Raw genomic sequence first — 22,592 nt, forward strand, 5'->3', positions numbered from 1 at the left:
GTCCATTGCTGCTCTGGTTAGTGTTTATTGGCTTATTTCACTGTAGAGCCTCTAGTCCTGCTCACTATACCTTATCCAACCTATTAGTTCCACCACCCACACATGCAATGACATCTCCTGGTTTCAATGATGTTTCTAGAGACAATATCTCTCTCTTCATCACTCAATACCTAGGTTTACCTCCACTGTATTCACATCCTACCATACCTTTCTGTACATTATACCTTGATGCTATTTTATCGCCCCCAGAAACCTCCTTTTACTCTCTGTTCCAGACGTTCTAGACGACCAATTCTTATTGCTTTTAGCCGCACCCTTATTCTACTCCTCCTATGTTCCTCTGGCGATGTAGAGGTGAATCCAGGCCCTGCAGTGCCTAGCTCCACTCCTATTCCCCAGGCGCTCTCTTTTGACGACTTCTGTAACCGTAATAGCCTTGGTTTCATGCATGTTAATATTAGAAGCCTCCTCCCTAAGTTTGTTCTATTCACTGCTTTAGCACACTCTGCCAACCCGGATGTTCTAGCTGTGTCTGAATCCTGGTTTAGGAAGACCACCAAAAATTCAGACATTTTAATTCCAAACTACAACATTTTCAGACAAGATAGAACTGCCAAAGGGGGCGGTGTTGCAATCTACTGCAAAGATAGCCTGCAGAGTTCTGTCCTACTATCCAGGTCTGTACCCAAACAATTTGAACTTCTACTTTTAAAATCCACCTTTCCAGAAACAAGTATTTCACCGTTGCCGCTTGTTATGGACTCCCTCGGCCCCCAGTTGTGCCCTGGACACCATATGTGAATTGATCGCCCCCCATCTATCTTCAGAGTTTGTACTGTTAGGTGACCTAAACTAGGACATGCTTAACACCCCGGTCATGCTACAATCTAAGCTAGTTGCCCTCAATCTCAACAAATCATCAAGGAACCTACTAGGTACAAACCTAAATCCGTAACCATGGGCACCCTCTTAGATATTCCTGACCAACCTGCCCTCTAAATACACCTCTGCTGTCTTCAACCAGGATGTCAGTGATGACTGCTTCATTGCCTGCGTGTGTAATGGGTACACGGTCAAACTACCACCCCTCATCACTGTCAAAACGCTCCCTAAAACACTTCACCGAGCAGGCCTTTCTAATCGACCTGGCCCGGGTATCCTGGAATGCCTGGTTGCTCTTCATACAGTAAGTGCTTTCCTCTCCATCTTAAATAAGCATGCCCCATTCAAAAAATGTATAACTAAGAACAGATATAGCCCTTGGTTCACCCCAGACTTGACTGCCTTTGACCAGCACAAAACATCCTGTGGCGTTCTGCATTAGGATCGAATAGCCACCGTGCAACTTTTCAGGGAAGTTAGAAACCAATATACTCAGTCAGTTAGGAAAGCTAAGGCTTGCTTTTTCAAACAGAAATTTGCATCCTGTAGCACTAATTCCAAAAGGTTTTGGGGCACTTTGAAGTCCATGGAGAATAAGAGCACCTCCTCCCAGCTGCCCACTGCACTGAGGATAGGAAACACTGTTACCACTTATCAACGATGATCGATAATTTCAATAAGCATTTTTCCACGGCTGGCCATGCTTTCCACCTGGTTACCCCTACCCTGGCCAACATCTCAGCACCCCCTGCGGCAACTTGAACAACCCCCCTGCTTCTCCTTCACCCAAATCCAGACAGCTGATGTTCTGAAATAACTGCAAAATCTGGATCCCTACAAATCAGCTGGGCTAGACAACCTGGACCCTCTCTTTCTAAAATGATATGTTGAAATTGTTGCAACCCCTATTACTAGTCTGTTCAAACTCACTTTCGTATCGTCTAAGATCCCCAAACATTGGAAAGCTGCAGCGGTCGTCCCCCTCTTCAAAGGGGGAGACACTCTAGACCCAAACTGCTACCGACCTATATCATATCTATACCATATCTATCCTACCCTGCCTTTCTAAAGTCTTCGAAAGCCAAGTCAACAAACAGATCACGACCATTTCGAATCCCACCGTACCTTCTCCATTATGCAGTCTGGTTTCCGAGCTGGTTATGGGTGCACCTCAGCCACGCTCAAGGTCCTCAACGATTACATAACCGCCATCGATAAGAGATAATAATGTGCAGCCGTCTTCATCAACCTGGCCAAGGCTTTCGACTCTGTCAATCACCACATTCTTATCGGCAGACTAAACAGCCTTGGTTTCTCAAATAACTGCCTCGTCTGGTTCACCAACTATTTCTCAGATAGAGTTCAGTGTGTCAAATCGGAGGGCCTGTTGTCCGGACCTCTGGTAGTCTCTACGGGGGTGCCACAGGGTTCAATTCTTGGGCCGACTCTTTTCTCTGTATGTATCAATGATGTTGCTCTTGCTACTGGTAATTCTCTGATCCACCTCTACGCAGACGACACCATTCTGTATACATCTTGCCCTTTTTGGACACTGTGCTAACAAACCTCCAAACATACTTCAATGCCATGACACTCCTTCCGTGGCCTCCAAGTGCTTTGAAATGGTAGTAAAACTAAGTGCGTGCTCTTCAACCGATTGCTGTCCGCACCCTCCAGCCCGACTAGCATCACTACTCTGAACGGTTCTGACATAGAATATGTGGACAACTACAAATACCTAGGTGTCTGGTTAGACTGTAAACTCTCCTTCCAGACTCACATTAAGCAACTCCAATCCAAAATCAAATCTAGAATTGGATTCCTATTTCGCAGCAAAGACTACTTTGCTGACTACTCATGCTGCCAAACATACCCTCGTAAAACTGACTATCCTACCGATCCTTGACTTAGGCGATGTAATTTACAAAATAGCCCCCAACACTCTACTCAGCAAACTGGATGCAGTCTATCACATTGCCATCCGTTTTGTCACCAAAGCCCCATGTACTACCCACCACTGATCTGTATGCTCTCGTTGGTTGGCCGTCACTACATATTCGTCGCCAAACCCACTGGCTCCAGGTCATCTATAAGTCTTTGCTAGGTAAAGCCCCACCTTATCTCAGCTCACTGGTCACCAGAGCAACACCCACCCATAGCACGCGCTCCAGCAGGTATATTTCACTGGTCATCCCCAAAGTCAACACCTCCTTTTGCCGTCGTTCCTTCAAGTTCTCTGCTGCCAATGACTGGAACAAATTGAAATAATCTCTGAAGCTGGAGTCTTATGTCTCCCTCTGTAATTTTAAGCATCAGCTGTCTGAGCATCTTTCCGATCACTGCACCTGTACACAGCCCATTTGTAAATAGCACACCCAACTACCTCATCCCCATATTATTACTTACCCTCTTGCTATTTTGCACCCCAGTATCTCTACTTGCACATCATCATCTGCACATCAATCACTCCAGTATTAATGCTAAATTGTAATTATTTTCACCTCTATGGCCTATTTATTGCCTACCTCCCTACTCTTCTACATTTGCACACAATGTACATAGATTTTAATATTTTTATTTTATTTTGTGTTATTGACTGTACGTTTGTTTATGTGTAACTCTGTGTTGTTGTTGTTTGTGTCACACTGCTTTGCTTTATCTTGACCAGGTCGCATTTGTAAATGAGAACATGTTCTTAACCCTAACCCTACCACGTTAAATTAAAGTGAAATTAAAAATAAAATAAATTACATCAAGTAATCATAACAACCTCTAATTTAACATAACCATACCTTTCTACTTATAGTCTATTACCTTGCAGCACTGAGACCTATATCAAGTAAAGATATATATTAAAGCACATTACAACATAGCACATACATATTACAACATAGCACATTCATATTACCTATATATTACAACAAATTACATACGTATTACATACATATTACAACGATATTACAACATATTACAACATAGCACATACATATTACATAACATTACATACATATTACAACATTTTACATACATATTACAACATAGCACATTCATATTACATACATATTACAACATAACACATACATATTACAACATATTACATAACATTACATACATATTACATATATATTACAACATATTACAACATATGACATACATATTATAACATAGCACATACATATTACAACATAGCACATACATATTACATAACATTACATACATATTACATATATATTAAATATATTAACACATATTACAACATAGCACATACATATTACATACATATTACATACATATTACAACATAGCACATTACAGCATATTACATACATATTACAACATAGCACATACATATTACAACATAGCACATACATATTACAACATAGCATATTACAACATATTACATACATATTACAACATAGCACATTACAACATATTACATACATATTACAACATAGCACATACATATTACAACATAGCACATACATATTACATACATATTACAACATAGCACATACATATTACAACATATTACAACATAGCACATACATATTACAACATAGCACATACATATTACAACATAGCACATACATATTACAACATTTTACAACATATCAAATACAAATTACACGTTAGATATATATTACATGCATATTACAACATATTACATCATTTTACAACATATTATACATATTACATGCATAGTACAACATAGTACATACATATTACACGTTAGATATATATTACAACATATTACATACATCTTACAACAACATATTACAACATATTACATGTTAGATATATATATATATATATATTACATGCATATTACTACATATTACATACATATTACTTTCATGTTACAATATATTACAAAATAGTAGATCCATATTACAACATATTACATGCATATTATTACATATTACAGCATATTACAACATAGTCCACACATATTACACAATATTACAAAATAGTACATACATTTTACAACATATTACATACATATTACATGTTAGATACATATTACAACATATTACATACATATTACATACATATTACAAAATAGTACGTACATATTACCACATAATACATACATATAACATAAATATTGCAACAAATTACAACATATTGTAATCATCGATGGGGTTGTAGTGGAGCAGGTTGAGAGCTTCAAGTTCCTTGGTGTCCACATCACCAACAAACTAACAAGGTCCAAGCATACAAAGACAGTCATGAAGAGGGCACGACAAAACCTATTCCCTCTCAGGAGACTAAAAAGATTTTGCATGGGTCCTCAGATCCACAAAAGGTTCTACAGCTGAACCATCGAGATTCTCCTGACTCGTTGCATCACTACCTGGTATGACAACTGCTCGGCCTCCGACCGCAAGGCAGTTCAGAGGGTAGTGCGTACGGCCCAGTACATCACTGGGGCCAAGCTGCCTGCCATCCAGGACCTCGAAACCAGGCGGTGTCAGAAGAAGGCCCTACAAATTGTCAAAGACTCCAGCCACCCCAGTCATAGACTGTTCTCTCTGCTACCGCACGGCAAGCGGTACCGGAGGGCCAAGTCTTGGTCCAAGAGACTTCTAAACAGATTCTACCCCCAAGCCATAAGACTCCTGAACATCTAATCAAATGGCTACCCAGACTACTTGTATTGCCCCCCCCTTTTACGCTGCTGTTATCTCTATTATTATCTATGGATAATTCACTTTAATAACTCTACCCACATGTATATATTACCTCAATTACCTCGACTAACCGGTGCCCCCACACAATGACTCTGTACCGGTACCCATGTATATAGTCTCGCTATTGTTATTTTACTGCTGCTCTTTAATTATTTGTTACTTTTATTTCTTATTTTTGTAGGTATTTTTCTTAAAACTGCATTGTTGGTTAAGGGCTTGTAAGTATTTCACTGTAATACCTGTTGTATTCGGCGCATGTGACAACTAACATTTTATTTTATTTTATATTACATACATATTACGTACAGTGGGGAGAACAAGTATTTGATACACTGACGATTTTGCAGGTTTTCCTACTTACAAAGCATGTAGAGGTCTGTAATGTTTACACTTCAACTGTGAGAGACGGAATCTAAAACAAAAATCACATACAGATACAGTACTAGATATAGTAGTACTAGATATAGTAGAAATAGTACTAGATACAGATATAATAGAAGTTATTGGGGCGGCAGGTAGCCTAGTGATTAGAGCGTTTGGACAGTAACTGAAAGGTTGCTGGATCGAGTCCCTGAGCGGACAAGATAAAAATCTGTTGAATATCTCATCTTCAAGCTTGAGGCCCTGGGTCTCAACCCGGTCCTGTGCAATTGAGTCCTGGACTTTCCGACGGGACGCTCCCAGGTGGTGAAGGTAGGAAACAACATCTCCACTTCGCTGACCCTCAACACTGGGGCCCCACAAGGGTGCGTGCTCAGCCCCCTCCTGTACTCCCTGTTCACCCACGACTGTGTGGTCATGCACTGCCCTCAATCGCAAGGCTCTCCAGGGTGGTGCAGTCTGCACAATACATCACTGGGGGCAAACTACCTGCCCTCCATGACACCAACAGTACCCGTTGTCACAGGAAGGCCAAAAATATCATCAAGGACATCAACCGCTGCGAGGTCAGTCCAGGTGCATCAAAGCTGAGACCGAGTGACTGAAATACAGCTTCTATCTCAAGGCCATCAGACTGCTTAACAGCAATCACTAACTCAGAGAGGCTGCTGCCTACATTGAGACCCAATCACTGGCCACTTTAATAAATTGATCACTAGTCACTTTATACAACGCATTCTAAATACTGCCACTTTAATAATGTTGACATATCTTACATTACTCATATCACATGTATGTATATACTGTTTTTTTTTACCATCTATTGCACCTTGCCTATGCCGCTCAGTCATTGCTCATCCATATACTTACATGTACATATTCTCATTCACCCCTTTAGATTTGTGTGTATTAGGTAGTTGTTGGGGAATTGTTAGATTACTTGTTAGATATTACTGCACTGTCGGAACTAGAAGAACAAGCATTTCGCTACACTCGCATTAACATCTGATCACCATGTGTATGTGACAAATAAAATGTGATTTGATTTGATTTACTAGATATAGTCGATATTGTACTAGATAGAGATACAGTACTAGATCAAGTAGATGTAGTACTAGATACATATAGTACTAGTTATACTAGTTATAGTAGATATAGTAGATAGCTACAGTACTAGATATAGTAGATATTGTGCTATATAGAGATATAGTACTAGATATAGTAGATATAGTACTAGATACAGATATAGTACAAGTTATAGTAGATATAGTAGATAGATACAGTACTAGATATAGTAGATATTGTGCTATATAGAGATATAGTACTAGATATAGTAGATATAGTACTAGATACAGTGGATATAGTACTCAATACAGATACGGTAATAGATACAGTAGATATAGTACTAGATACAGATACAATACTATATATATAGCAGATATTGTACTATATACAGATACGGTACTCTTAATAGTAGATAGTGTACTAGATACAGACACAGTACTAGATACAGTAGATATCGTTAGATATAGATATAGTAATATGTATAATAGAACTAGTACTAGATATAGTAGATATTGTCCAAGATACAGTACCAGATATAGTAGATATAGTACGAGATACAGTACTAGATATAATATATATTGTACAAGATACAGTACTAGATATAGTAGATATTGTCCAAGATACAGTACCAGATATAGTAGATATAGTACGAGATACAGTACTAGATATAATATATATTGTACAAGATACAGTATTAGATATATTAGATGTGGTACTAGATATATTACTAGACATAATAGAAAAAGTACTAGATACAGATCTAGATATAATAGATATAGTACTAGATGCATTACTAGATATAGAAGATATTGTACTAGATACAGTAGTAGACATAGTAGATGTAGTACTAGATACAGTAGTAGACATAATAGATATTGTACTAGTTACAGTATTAGATATAGTGGATGTCGTTTTAGATACAGTTCTAGATATAATAGATATTGTACTAGATGTAGTACTAGATGCAGTAGTGGATATAACAGATATAGTACTAGATAAAGTACTAGAGATACTAGTAGTACTCTATGTTTGTGTTGTGGTCTTTAGGGCCCTGATGAAGAGTTGTCGCTGTGTGGAGTTAGACTGTTGGGACGGGGCCCATGGGGAGCCAGTCATCTACCATGGCCACACCCTCACCTCCAAGGTCCTGTTTAAAGATGTCATCAAGGCCATCAAGGAGTATGCCTTCAAGGTAACCATAACACCTGACCCTAACCCATCATAGAGTACGCCCTCAATGTCAGTGTAACCTTGACCATTTTGATGACCATTTTTATGTCTCTGTGTCCAAAATGAAGGAAGTTGCTAACTACCTCTAGCACAATTGCTAAATAGCGTTAGTACAATGACTTGAAGTCTATGGGTATCTGCTAGCATAATAACAGATACCCATAGACTTCCAGTCATTGCGCTAACTCTAGTTAGCACTGACGTGAAGTTTGTGAAGGTGAAGTTTCACCATGAAGTCAAACCAGCCCTGTGATGACCAGTAGAGATGGACATGACTGCTAATGTTATGTTGTTGTCCTCCCCCAGACATCAGAGTACCCAGTGATCCTGTCCCTGGAGAACCACTGTACACTGGAGCAGCAGAAACTGATGGCCAAGCACATGATCTCCATCCTGGGCAGCGCCCTGCTCACCTCCCCCCTGGAGGACCAGATGCCAACTGCCTTCCCCTCACCCCAGGTCAGAGACTAACAGATAATCCATCCATCCACCCACCCACCCACCCACCCACCCACCCACCCACCCACCCACCCATCCATCCACCCACCCACCCACCCACCCACCCATCCACCCACCCACTCATCCATCCACCCACCCACCCACCCATCCACCCACCCAACCTTGTTTGTTTTTCAACCCTCATTGTTTAAAGCCTGGAGCTTCGTAACCACATACCCAGTATTTTAAAAATGAACACTAAGAGGCAAGCCTGAACAAGTTGTGGATGCTAGACAGATGAAAGTCTAAGTCAGCACTGAGAGTGTGAAGGAAGAACAATAACACCTTGTCTGACTGGTTAGGATATGATTGGGGTGTTACCAGAAGGAATTTGATTTCCCTACGAACAGTATCTGTCTGTTAGAGCCTGTCTGTCTATAGGGCTAACAGTATCTGTCTGTTAGAGCCTGTCTGTCTATAGGGCTAACAGTATCTGTCTGTTAGAGCCTGTCTGTCTATGAGGTTAACAGTATCTGTCTGTTAGAGCCTGTCCATAGGGCTAACAGTATCTGTCTGTTAGAGCCTGTCTCTCTATGAAAGCCTGTCTCTCTATAAAACAAGAAGCTCCCACGCTGAGGTCTGTCCAACGCTGGTCCGACCAAGCTGACTCCACACTCAAGACTGCTTCCATCACGTGGACTGGGAGATGTTTCGTATTGCGTCAGACAACAACATTGACGAATACGCTGATACGGTGTGCGAGTTCATTAGAACGTGCGTTGAAGATGTCGTTCCCATAGCAACGATTAAAACATTCCCTAACCAGAAACCGTGGATTGATGGCAGCATTCGTGTGAAACTGAAGGCATGAACCACTGCTTTTAATCAGGGCAAGGTGTCTGGTAACATGACTGAATACAAACAGTGCAGCTATTCCCTCCGCAAGGCTATCAAACAAGCTAAGCGCCAGTACAGAGACAAAGTAGAATCTCAATTCAACGGCTCAGACACAAGAGGTATGTGGCAGGGTCTACAGTCAATCACGGACTACAGGAAGAAACCCAGCCCAGTCATGGACCAGGATGTCTTGCTCCCAGGCAGACTAAATAACTTTTTTGCCCGCTTTGAGGACAATACAGTGCCACTGACACGGCCTGCAACGGAAACATGCGGTCTCTCCTTCACTGCAGCCGAAGTGAGTAAGACATTTAAACGTGTTAACCCTCGCAAGGCTGCAGGCCCAGACGGCATCCCCAGCCGCGCCCTCAGAGCATGCGCAGACCAGCTGGCCGGTGTGTTTACGGACATATTCAATCAATCCCTATACCAGTCTGCTGTTCCCACATGCCTCAAGAGGGCCACCATTGTTCCTGTTCCCAAGAAAGCTAAGGTAACTGAGCTAAACGACTACCGCCCCGTAGCACTCACATCCGTCATCATGAAGTGCTTTGAGAGACTAGTCAAGGACCATATCACCTCCACCCTACCTGACACCCTTGACCCACTCCAATTTGCTTACCGCCCAAATAGGTCCACAGACGATGCAATCTCAACCACACTGCACACTGCCCTAACCCATCTGGACAAGAGGAATACCTATGTGAGAATGCTGTTCATCGACTACAGCTCGGCATTCAACACCATAGTACCCTCCAAGCTCGTCATCAAGCTCGAGACCCTGGGTCTCGACCCCGCCCTGTGCAACTGGGTACTGGACTTCCTGACGGGCCGCCCCCAGGTGGTGAGGGTAGGCAACAACATCTCCTCCCCGCTGATCCTCAACACTGGGGCCCCACAAGGGTGCGTTCTGAGCCCTCTCCTGTACTCCCTGTTCACCCACGACTGCGTGGCCATGCACGCTCCAACTCAATCATCAAGTTTGCGGACGACACAACAGTGGTAGGCTTGATTACCAACAACGACGAGACGGCCTACAGGGAGGAGGTGAGGGCCCTCGGAGTGTGGTGTCAGGAAAATAACCTCACACTCAACGTCAACAAAACTAAGGAGATGATTGTGGACTTCAGGAAACAGCAGAGGGAACACCCCCCATCCGCATCGATGGAACAGTAGTGGAGAGGGTAGCAAGCAGGAGGCTGAAGAAATTCGGCTTGTCACCAAAAGCACTCACAAACTTCTACAGATGCACAATCGAGAGCATCCTGGCGGGCTGTATCACCGCCTGGTATGGCAACTGCACCGCCCTCAACCGTAAGGCTCTCCAGAGGGTAGTGAGGTCTGCACAACGCATCACCGGGGCAAACTACCTGCCCTCCAGGACACCTACACCACCCGATGCTACAGGAAGGCCATAAAGATCATCAAGGACATCAACCACCCGAGCCACTGCCTGTTCACCCCGCTGCCATCCAGAAGGCGAGGTCAGTACAGGTGCATCAAAGCTGGGACCGAGAGACTGAAAAACAGCTTCTATCTCAAGGCCATCAGACTGTTAAACAGCCACCACTAACATTGAGTGGCTACTGCCAACACACTGTCAATGACACTGACTCTACTCCAGCCACTTTAATCATGGGAATTGATGGGAAATGATGTAAATGATGTAAATATATCACTAGCCACTTTAAACAATGCTACCTTATATAATGTTACTTACCCTACATTGTTCATCTCATATGCATACGTTGATACTGTACTCTATATCATCGACTGCATCCTTATGAGGGCTATCTGTCTGTTAGAGCCCGTCTGTCTATGAGGCTAACAGTATCTGTCTGTTAGAGCCTGTCTGTCTATGAGGCTAACAGTATCTGTCTGTTAGAGACTGTCTGTCTATAGGATCAACAGTATCTGTCTGTTAGAGCCTGTCTCTCTATGAGGCTAACAGTATCTGTCTGTTAGAGCCTGTCTATAGGGCTAACAGTATCTGTCTGTTAGAGCCTGTTTGTCTATAGGGCTAACAGTATCTGTCTGTTAGAGCCTGTCTATAGGGCTAACAGTATCTGTCTGTTAGAGCCTGTCTATAGGGCTAACAGTATCTGTCTGTTAGAGTCTGTCTATAGGGCTAACAGTATCTGTCTGTTAGAGCCTGTCTGTCTATGTGGCTAACAGTATCTGTCTGTTAGAGCCTGTCTATAGGGCTAACAGTATCTGTCTGTTAGAGCCTGTCTGTCTATGAGGCTAACAGTATCTGTCTGTTAGAGCCTGTCTGTCTATGAGGCTAACAGTATCTGTCTGTTAGAGCCTGTCTGTCTATGAGGCTAACAGTATCTGTCTGTTAGAACCTGTCTGTCTATAGGGCCAACAGTATCTGTCTGTTAGAGCCTGACTCTCTATGAGGCTAACAGTATCTGTCTGTTAGAGCCTGTCTATAGGGCTAACAGTATCTGTCTGTTAGAGCCTGTCTATAGGGCTAACAGTATCTGTCTGTTAGAGCCTGTCTGTCTATGAGGCTAACAGTATCTGTCTGTTAGAGCCTGTCTGTCTATGAGGCTAACAGTATCTGTCTGTTAGAGCCTGTCTGTCTATGAGGCTAACAGTATCTGTCTGTTAGAGCCTGTCTGTCTATGAGGCTAACAGTATCTGTCTGTTAGAGCCTGTCTATGAGGCTAACAGTATCTGTCTGTTAGAGCCTGTCTATAGGGCTAACAGTATCTGTCTGTTAGAGCCTGTCTGTCTATGAGGCTAACAGTATCTGTCTGTTAGAGCCTGTCTATAGGGCTAACAGTATCTGTCTGTTAGAGCCTGTCTATAGGGCTAACAGTATCTGTCTGTTAGAGCCTGTCTATAGGGCTAACAGTATCTGTCTGTTAGAGCCTGTCTGTCTATGAGGCTAACAGTATCTGTCTGTTAGAGCCTGTCTGTCTATGAGGCTAACAGTATCTGTCTGTTAGAGCCTGTCTGTCTATGAGGCTAACAGTATCTGTCTGTTAGAGCCTGTCTGTCTATGAGGCTAACAGTATCTGTCTGTTAGAGCCTGTCTGTCTATGAGGCTAACAGTATCTGTCTGTTAGAGCCTGTCTGTCTATGAGGCTAACAGTATCTGTCTGTTAGAGCCTGTCTGTCTTCGAGGCTCGGCAGGAATGCTACAGCTGCTTCTGATTTAATATATTAACAGTATTTCTGAATTAATTTGTCTTCATACAGCCAACACAAAGAATGTTGCTGGAGAAAAACTAAATTAACCTTTCTCTCTCTCTCTCTCCCCAACATGGAAATAATTAAAGAAATGTGTGTATAGAGTATCAGCAAAAATTTTGGACACACCTTCTCATTCAAAGGTTTGTCTTAATTTTTACTATTCTTTACATTGTGGAATAATAGTGAAGACATCAAATCTATGAAATAGCACAAATAGAATCATGTACCAAAAAAGTGTTAAACAAATCAAAATATATTTTATATTTTATATTCTAAAAAGTAGCCACCCTTTGCCTTGATGACAGCTTTATACACTTTTGGCATTCTCTCAACCAGCTTCATGAGGTAGTTACCTGGAATGCATTTCAATTAAAAGTTATGCCTTGTTAAAAGTTAATTTGTGGAATGTCTTTTCCTTCTTAATGCATTTGAGCCAATCAGTTGTGTTGTGACAAGGTAGAGGTGGTTTACAGAATATAGGGCTATTTGTTAAAAGACAAAGTCCATATTATGGCAAGAACAGCTCAAATAAGCAAAGAAAAAAACGACAGTCCATCATTACTTTAAGACATGAAGGTCAGTCAATGCGGAAAATGTCAAGAACTTTGAACGTTTTTTCAAGTGCAGTTGCAAAGACCATCAAGTCCTATGATGGATTTTGATCATTTGTGTGTATAGTCCTAATTCTGCTCTGCATGCATTATTTGGGGCTTTGCTTTGTGCTCTCATGCAGAGTCTCAATTGGGTGTTAGTCCCATTTTGTGAATTCTTAGTTGGTGAGTGGACCCCAGACCTCACAACCTTTAAGGGCAATGGGTTCATTAACTGATTGGAGAATTTTTAGCCAGATCTTAGTTGGGATGTCCATTTTTAAGTTTCATTTGATGGCTTAGAAGGCCCTTCTTGCCATGTCTCTCAGATCGTTCACAGACTCGTGGAAGTTATCTGTGGTGCTGATGTTTCAACAAGCTCTCACAGTGTCAAGTCAGAATTAGACGTTCATCATCTCAAAGTGTTTGGTTACTTCTCTGTACTGTTCCAAGGTTAAGTTGTCATTAACTCTGAATGATTAAGGTTAGGCATTGACTCTGAATGGTTAAGTTCTCATTAACTCTGAATGGTTAAGTTCTCCTTAACTCTGAATGGTTAAGGTTAGGCATTAACTCTGGATGGTTAAGGTTAGGCATTAACTCTGGATGGTTAAGGTTAGGCATTAACTCTGGATGGTTAAGGTTAGGCATTAACTCTGGATGGTTAAGGTTAGGCATTAACTCTGGATGGTTAAGGTTAGGCATTAACTCTGGATGGTTAAGGTTAGACATTAACTCTGAATGGTTAAGGTTAGGCATTAACTCTTAATGGTTAAGTTCTCATTAACTCTGAATGGTTAAGGTTAGACATTAACTCTGGATGGTTAAGTTCTCATTAACTCTGAATGGTTAAGGTTAGGCATTAACTCTGGATGGTTAAGGTTAGACATTAACTCTGGATGGTTAAGGTTAGGCATTAACTCTGGATGGTTAAGGTTAGGCATTAACTCTGGATGGTTAAGGTTAGGCATTAACTCTGGATGGTTAAGGTTTGGCATTAACTCTGAATGGTTAAGGTTAGGCATTAACTCTGAATGGTTAAGTTTCCATTAACTCTGGATGGTTAAGGTTAGGCATTAACTCTGGATGGTTAAGGTTAGGCATTAACTCTGGATGGTTAAGGTTAGGCATTAACTCTGGATGGTTAAGGTTAGGCATTAACTCTGGATGGTTAAGGTTAGGCATTAACTCTGGATGGTTAAGGTTAGGCATTAACTCTGGATGGTTAAGGTTAGGCATTAACTCTGGATGGTTAAGGTTAGGCATTAACTCTGGATGGTTAAGGTTAGGCATTAACTCTGAATGGTTAAGTTCTCATTAACTCTGAATGGTTAAGTTCTCATTAACTCTGAATGGTTAAGTTCCCATTAACTCTGAATGGTTAAGTTCCCAGGCATTAACTCTGAATGGTTAAGTTCTCATTAACTCTGAATGGTTAAGTTCTCATTAACTCTGAATGGTTAAGGTTAGGCATTAACTCTGAATGGTTAAGTTCCCATTAACTCTGAATGGTTAAGTTCCCATTAACTCTGAATGGTTAAGGTTAGGCATTAACTCTGGATGGTTAAGGTTAGGCATTAACTCTGGATGGTTAAGGTTAGGCATTAACTCTGGATGGTTAAGGTTAGGCATTAACTCTGGATGGTTAAGGTTAGGCATTAACTCTGGATGGTTAAGGTTAGGCATTAACTCTGAATGGTTAAGTTCCCATTAACTCTGAATGGTTAAGTTCCCATTAACTCTGGATGGTTAAGGTTAGGCATTAACTCTGGATGGTTAAGGTTAGGCATTAACTCTGGATGGTTAAGGTTAGGCATTAACTCTGAATGGTTAAGGTTAGGCATTAACTCTGAATGGTTAAGTTCTCATTAACTCTGAATGGTTAAGGTTAGGCATTAACTCTGAATGGTTAAGGTTAGGCATTAACTCTGAATGGTTAAGGTTAGGCATTAACTCTGAATGGTTAAGGTTAGGCATTAACTCTGAATGTTAAGGTTAGGCATTAACTCTGGATGGTTAAGGTTAGGCATTAACTCTGGATGGTTAAGGTTAGGCATTAACTCTGAATGGTTAAGGTTAGGCATTAACTCTGAATGGTTAAGTTCTCATTAACTCTGAATGGTTAAGTTCTCATTAACTCTGAATGGTTAAGTTCTCATTAACTCTGAATGGTTAAGTTCTAGGCATTAACTCTGAATGGTTAAGTTCCCATTAACTCTGAATGGTTAAGGTTTGGCATTAACTCTGGATGGTTAAGGTTAGGCATTAACTCTGGATGGTTAAGGTTAGGCATTAACTCTGGATGGTTAAGTTAGGCATTAACTCTGGATGGTTAAGTTCCCATTAACTCTGAATGGTTAAGTTCCCATTAACTCTGAATGGTTAAGGTTAGGCATTAACTCTGGATGGTTAAGGTTAGGCATTAACTCTGGATGGTTAAGGTTAGGCATTAACTCTGGATGGTTAAGGTTAGGCATTAACTCTGGATGGTTAAGGTTAGGCATTAACTCTGGATGGTTAAGGTTAGGCATTAACTCTGGATGGTTAAGGTTAGGCATTAACTCTGGATGGTTAAGGTTAGGCATTAACTCTGGATGGTTAAGGTTAGGCATTAACTCTGGATGGTTAAGGTTAGGCATTAACTCTGGATGGTTAAGGTTAGGCATTAACTCTGGATGGTTAAGGTTAGGCATTAACTCTGGATGGTTAAGGTTAGGCATTAACTCTGGATGGTTAAGGTTAGGCATTAACTCTGGATGGTTAAGGTTAGGCATTAACTCTGGATGGTTAAGGTTAGGCATTAACTCTGGATGGTTAATTAACTCTGGATGGTTAAGGTTAGGCATTAACTCTGGATGGTTAAGGTTAGGCATTAACTCTGAATGGTTAAGGTTAGGCATTAACTCTGAATGGTTAAGTTCCCAGTAACTCTGAATGGTTAAGTTCTCATTAACTCTGAATGGTTAAGTTCTCATTAACTCTGAATGGTTAAGTTCTCATTAACTCTGAATGGTTAAGGTTAGGCATTAACTCTGAATGGTTAAGGTTAGGCATTAACTCTGAATGGTTAAGGTTAGGCATTAACTCTGGATGGTTAAGGTTAGGCATTAACTCTGGATGGTTAAGGTTAGGCATTAACTCTGGATGGTTAAGGTTAGGCATTAACTCTGGATGGTTAAGGTTAGGCATTAACTCTGGATGGTTAAGTTCTCATTAACTCTGAATGGTTAAGTTCCCATTAACTCTGAATGGTTAAGGTTAGGCATTAACTCTGAATGGTTAAGGTTAGGCATTAACTCTGAATGGTTAAGGTTAGGCATTAACTCTGAATGGTTAAGGTTAGGCATTAACTCTGAATGGTTAAGGTTAGGCATTAACTCTGAATGGTTAAGGTTAAGCATTAACTCCAAAATGGTTTTACATTTGATAAAAGTAGAGACTTAGAGCTAGAAAATCATATATCATACACTGCAGTTGAAGAAGAATGGGAAAGTAGTTCTGCTTTGAAAGTTGATAAACTGGTAACCCCACTTCTGAGAAAATGGCTCTTGAATGTTTTGGTACACCTACTGGAGAGTTCCTCTTTGTCTCCACCCATTGATCATCATTCACACCCTCTTTTTTTACCACATTCTTATTTACATTGACAGCCTAGGAACAGTGGGTTAACTGCCTTGTTCAGGGGAAGAAGGACACATTTTTATCTTGTCAGCTTGGGGATTCGATCTAGCAACCTTTTGGTTACTGGCCCAATGCTCTAACCACTAGGCTACTTGCCACCTCTTAAACCATGACCTCATCCATCTCTTTAAGGATTCACATGTGAAGCCATGTGCGAAACAGAGTGAGTAGTTTAGTAAAGAACCAAAGATTTCAAGGCGAATCCCTGAGCTGACAAGGTACAAATCAAGGTACAAATCTGTCATTCTGCCCCTGAACAGGCAGTTAACCCACTGTTCCTAGGCCATCATTGAAAATAAGAATTTGTTCTTAACTGACTTGCCTGGTTAACAAAAAAGTGTGAGCATTATGTTCTTGGTCACTTCCCTGACAAGGCCCTTCTTCCCCGATTGCCCAGTTTGGCGAGTTCTAGGAAGAGTCATGGTGGTTCCAAACTTCGTCCATTAAAGAGTGATGGAGGCCACTGTGTTCTTGGGGACCTTCAATGCTGCAGAAAGTTTTTGGTACCCTTCCCCAGATTTGTGCCTCGACACCATCTTGTCTCGGCGCTCTACGGACCATTACTTCAACCTCATGGCTTGGTTTTTGCTCTGACATGCACTGTCAACTGGGATCTTATACAGACAGGTGTGAAGCCTTTCTAAATCATGTCCAATCAATTTAATTTAGCACAGGTGGACTCCAGAAACATATGAAGGATGATCAATGGAAACAGCTTAAGGGTCTGAATACTTATGTAAAAAAGGTATTTCAGTTTTTTATTTTTAATACATTTGCAAAAACGTCTAAAAACCTATTTTCACTTTGTCAAAATGTTGAAAAAGTCAAGGGGTCTGAATACTTTCCAAAGGCACTGTGTGTGTATATAGTATATATATATATATATATATATATATATACATACACATATATAGATAATATATATAGTATATATATCCGACTTCAACTATATACTGTATATATATACACAATGGGGCAAAAAAGTATTTAGTCAGCCACCAATTGTGCAAGTTCTCCCACTTAAAATTTTTGCTCACCGTTCTTGTGATCATTTTGACCCCACAGGGTGAGATCTTGCGTGGAGCCCCAGATCGAGGGAGATTATCAGTGGTCTTGTATGTCTTCTATTTCCTAATAATTGCTCCCACAGTTGATTTCTTCAAACCAAGCTGCTTACCTATTGCAGATTTAGTCTTCCCAGCCTGGTGCAGGTCTACAATTTTGTTTCTGGTGTCCTTTGACAGCTCTTTGGTCTTGGCCATAGTGGAGTTTGGAGTGTGACTGTTTGAGGTTGTGGACAGGTGTCTTTTATACTGATAACAAGTTCAAACAGGTGCCATTAATACAGGTAACGAGTGGAGGACAGAGGAGCCTCAAAGAAGAAGTTACAGGTCTGTAAGAGCCAGAAATCTTGCTTGTTTGTAGGTGACCAAATACTTATTTTCCACCATAATTTGCAAATAAATAAATTAATAATCCTACAATGTGATTTTCTGGATTTTTTTTCTCATTTTGTCTGTCATAGTTTAAGTGTACCTATGATGAAAATTACAGGCCTCTCATCTTTTTAAGTGGGAGAACTTGCACAATTGGTGGCTGACTAAATACTTTTTTGCCCCACTGTGTGTGTGTATATATATATATATATATATACTTGCCAAAACTATAGTTAGTTAACAAGAAATGTATGGAGAAAAATTATGTAATTTCTTGTTAACTAACTATAGTTTTGGCAAGTCGGTTAGGACATCTCGGAAATTTTTCCAACAATTGTTTACAGACAGATTTGTTTATCTTATTATTCACTGTATCACAATTCCAGTGGGTCAGAAGTTTACATACACTAAATTGACTGTGCCTTTAAACAGCTTGGAAAATTCCAGAAAATTATGTCATGGCTTTAGAAGCTTCTGATAGGCTAATTAACATAATTTGTGTCAATTGGAGGTGTACCTGTGGATGTATTTCAAGGTCTACTATTGCTTGACATCATGGGAAAATCAAAAGAAATCAGCCAAGACCTCAGAAAAACAAGTGTAGACCTGCACAAGTCTCGTTCATCCATGGGAGCAATTTCCAAATGCCTGAAGGTACCACGGTCATCTGGACAAACAATAGTACATAAGTATATACATCATCGGACCACGCAGCCGTCATACCTCTCAGGAAGGAGATGCGTTCTGTCTCGTAGAGATGAGCGTACTGTGGTGTGAAAAGTGCAAATCAATCCCAGAAGAACAGCAAAGGACCTTGTGAAGATGCTGGAGGAAACAGGTACAAAAGTATCCATATCCACAGTTAAACGAGTCCTATATTGACATATCCTGAAAGGCCGCTCAGCAAGGAAGAAGCCACTGCTCCAAAAACGCCATAACAAAGCCAGACTACGGTTTGCAACTGCACATGGGGACAAAGATCGTACTTTTTTGAGAAATGTCCTCTGGTCTGATGAAACAAAAATAGAACTGTTTGGCCATAATGACCATTGTTATGTTTGGAGGAAAAAGGGGGTGGCTTGCAAGCCAAAGAACACCATCTCCACCGTGAAGCACGGGGGTGGCAGCATTACATTGTGGGGTGCTTTGCTGCAGGAGGGACTGTTGCACTTCACAAAATAGATGGCATCATGAGGTAGGAAAATTGCGGATATATTGAAGCAACATCTCAAGACATCAGTCAGGAAGTTCAATTTTGGTCGCAAATGGGTCTTCCAAATGGACAATGACCCAAAGCATATTTCCAAAGTTGTGACAAAATGGCTTAAGGACAACAAAGTCAAGGTATTGGAGTGGCCATGACAAAGCCCTGACCTCAATCCTATAGAAAATGTGTGGGCAGAACTGAAAAAGCATGTGCGAGCAAGGAGGCCTACAAACCTGATTCAGTTACACCAGCTCTGTCAGGAGAATTGGCCAAAATTCACCCAATTTATTGTGGGAAGCTTGTGGAAGGCTACCCGAAACGTTTGATCCAAGTCAAACAATTTAAAGGCAATGCTACCAAATAATAATTGAGTGTATGTAACCTTCTGACCCACTGGGAATGTGATGAAATAAATCAATCTGAAATAAATCATTCTCTCTACCTTTATTCTGACATTTCACAATCTTAAAATAAAGTGGTGATCCTCACTGACCTAAGACAGGGAATTTTTACTAAGATGAATATATATATAATATATATATATATATATATGGTACCAGTCAAAAGTTTGGACACACCAACTCATTATTTTTGACTATTCTCTACATTGTAGAATAATAGTGAAGACATAAAAGCTATGAAATAACACACATGGAATATGTAGTAACCAAAAAATTGTTAAACAAATCAAATATATGTTATATTTGAGATTCTTCAAAGTAGCCACCCTTTGCCTCGATGACAGCTTTGCAAACACTCTTGGCATTCTCTCAACCAGCTTCATGAGGTAGTCACCTAGATTGCATTTCAATTAACAGGTGTGCCTTGCTAAAAGTTCATTTGTGGAATTTCTTTCCTTCTTAATGTGTTTGAGCCAATCAGTTGTGTTGTGACAAGGTAGGGGTGGAATACAGACAATAGCCCTATTTGGTAAAAGAACAAGTCCATATTATGTCAAGAACAGCTCGAAAAAGCAAAGTTAAACGACAGTCCATCATTAATTTAAGACATGAAGGTCAGTCAATGCGGAAAATATCAAGAACTTTGAAAGTTTCTTCAAGTGCAGTCACAAAAAGCAAACGCTACGATTAAACTGGCTCTCATGAGGACCACCACAGAAAAGAAAGACCCCTGCTGCAGAGGATAAGTTCATTAGAGTTAACTGAAAAAAAATCCAAAATAAATGCTTCACGGTGTTCAAGCATGAGGAGACTGAATGAATCAGGCCATCATAGTCAAATTGCTGTAAAGAAACCACTACTAACGGACACCAACAATAAGAAGAGACTTGCTTTGGCTAAGAAATATGATCAATGGACATTAGACCTGTGGAAATCTGTCCTTTGATCTGATTTGAGATTTTTGGTTCCAACCACGTGTCTTTGTGAGATGCGAAGTAGGTGACCGAATGATCTACGCATGTGTAGTTCCCACCGTAAAGCATGGAGGAGGAGGTGTAATGTCCACAGACCTACTCCAAAAGGCTTTCGGAGCCATCATCGACTCAGTGGGTTTTGTCCAACATGTCTCCGGACCTACGCATTGCCACAGTCATACCCTGGATCTAGTTTTGTCCTGTGGAATAAATATTGTGGATTGAAATGTTTTTCCTCATAATCCTGGAATTTCGGAAAACCATTTTATTACATTTGCAATTGCAACAAATAATCTGCTCTGACCCCAACCAAGGATTACTAAAAGTTGCGCTATAAATTCTCAGACAACCCAAAGATTCCTAAATTCCCTTCCAGACTCCCTCCACCTACCCAAGGACGTCGGAGTAGGAAAGTCAGTTAACCACCAATCTAAATGTAACATTGTGAAATACGCTAGATGCAGTCACACCCCTAAAAACAAAAAACATTTGTCACAAGAAATTAGCTCCTTGGTATTCAGAAAATACCCGAGCCATGAAGCAAGCCTCCTCCAAATTGGAAGTCTTCTGACTAGTGTCGTGTCTTTGGCTATGCCGGATCAAGTGATATGACATGCTATTCTATAAAATCCTTTCTCCGTAATTAATATTACCTGATTGAGCTAATGATGTAAATGTAATTAACTAGAGAGTCGGGGCACAACAAAATAATATTTATAGAGCTGTTATGTTCCGAATAAACTCTTAAAGACCTAGTAATATTTTACATCAATAGCAGTCAATATTAATCGTCACCTTCATTCAGTCTCATCTGAAAGTTGTAAATTCTTCACGAACCCTGGCTAACAAGTTGAATCAGCAATACAAAATTGGGTTTAATTATGTATTTACTAATTACCTAACTAATCACACAGAATTACATATACACAGAATTAATTATACCGTGATTACAAAATACGTCATAAAGGAAAACGTCCCTAGTGGGCGGAACAGATATGACAGCTGGTTGCGCAAAAGAAAAGGGGCTGGGTTTGAGTGAAAGAGCTGGGAAGACTGAGGGACAAAGGGAGAAGCTGTGCTATCGTAAATACAGTATCTTATTGTTGAAGGAATTCTAAATTCCTCTGTATTATTTCCCAATCAGAATTAAATACTCTGTCAATGCATTCAAAGGGTTTGTAAGACCCTATATATTTATAAGAATGGACAGAGCCCCGGTCTTAAAAGTCAGGTAACAGCGTTTAATTCAAGAGAGTACTCCTTACATACACATTTTTCCACAGGTTATAAACTGAAAATGACGTCAGCGTTTTCTAAATGTTCCGTCTCTTCATGACACGGGTAGAGAGGCCCTATAGTTCTCGAGGCTTCCCTCCTCGCCTGAAGCCAAGGTCAGTCGTTGTAAATCAGCATTCTAGACAGTCTGGAGATAGTTCATTCATTTGTACAAAGGAACAGACCGTCATTGTTACTAAACTCCTGACTATATTATATACAATTGGGAATGGGAGCAAGA

The 22,592-nt window shown here is 40.6% G+C and overlaps 1 protein-coding gene across 3 annotated transcripts in view; it reads left to right on the top strand.

The window, feature by feature from the left end:
* LOC112235892 (1-phosphatidylinositol 4,5-bisphosphate phosphodiesterase delta-1) overlaps positions 1-22,592 on the top strand; it is an 88,872-nt gene that overhangs the window by 51,216 nt on the left and 15,064 nt on the right. For 2 of the 3 annotated variants that reach the window (XM_042298661.1, XM_042298659.1), the window contains exons 7-9: positions 8,066-8,210; positions 8,555-8,707; positions 12,874-12,927. In XM_042298661.1, coding sequence (XP_042154595.1) covers positions 8,066-8,210; positions 8,555-8,707; positions 12,874-12,927 — 352 coding nt within the window. The remainder of the gene's footprint in view (positions 1-8,065; positions 8,211-8,554; positions 8,708-12,873; positions 12,928-22,592) is intronic. The other variant, XM_042298660.1, reaches the window with a different exon arrangement.

The sequence above is a fragment of the Oncorhynchus tshawytscha genome, linkage group LG16 (genome assembly GCF_018296145.1).
Source record: "Oncorhynchus tshawytscha isolate Ot180627B linkage group LG16, Otsh_v2.0, whole genome shotgun sequence".
In the NCBI taxonomy this organism is placed as follows: Eukaryota; Metazoa; Chordata; class Actinopteri; order Salmoniformes; family Salmonidae; genus Oncorhynchus; species Oncorhynchus tshawytscha.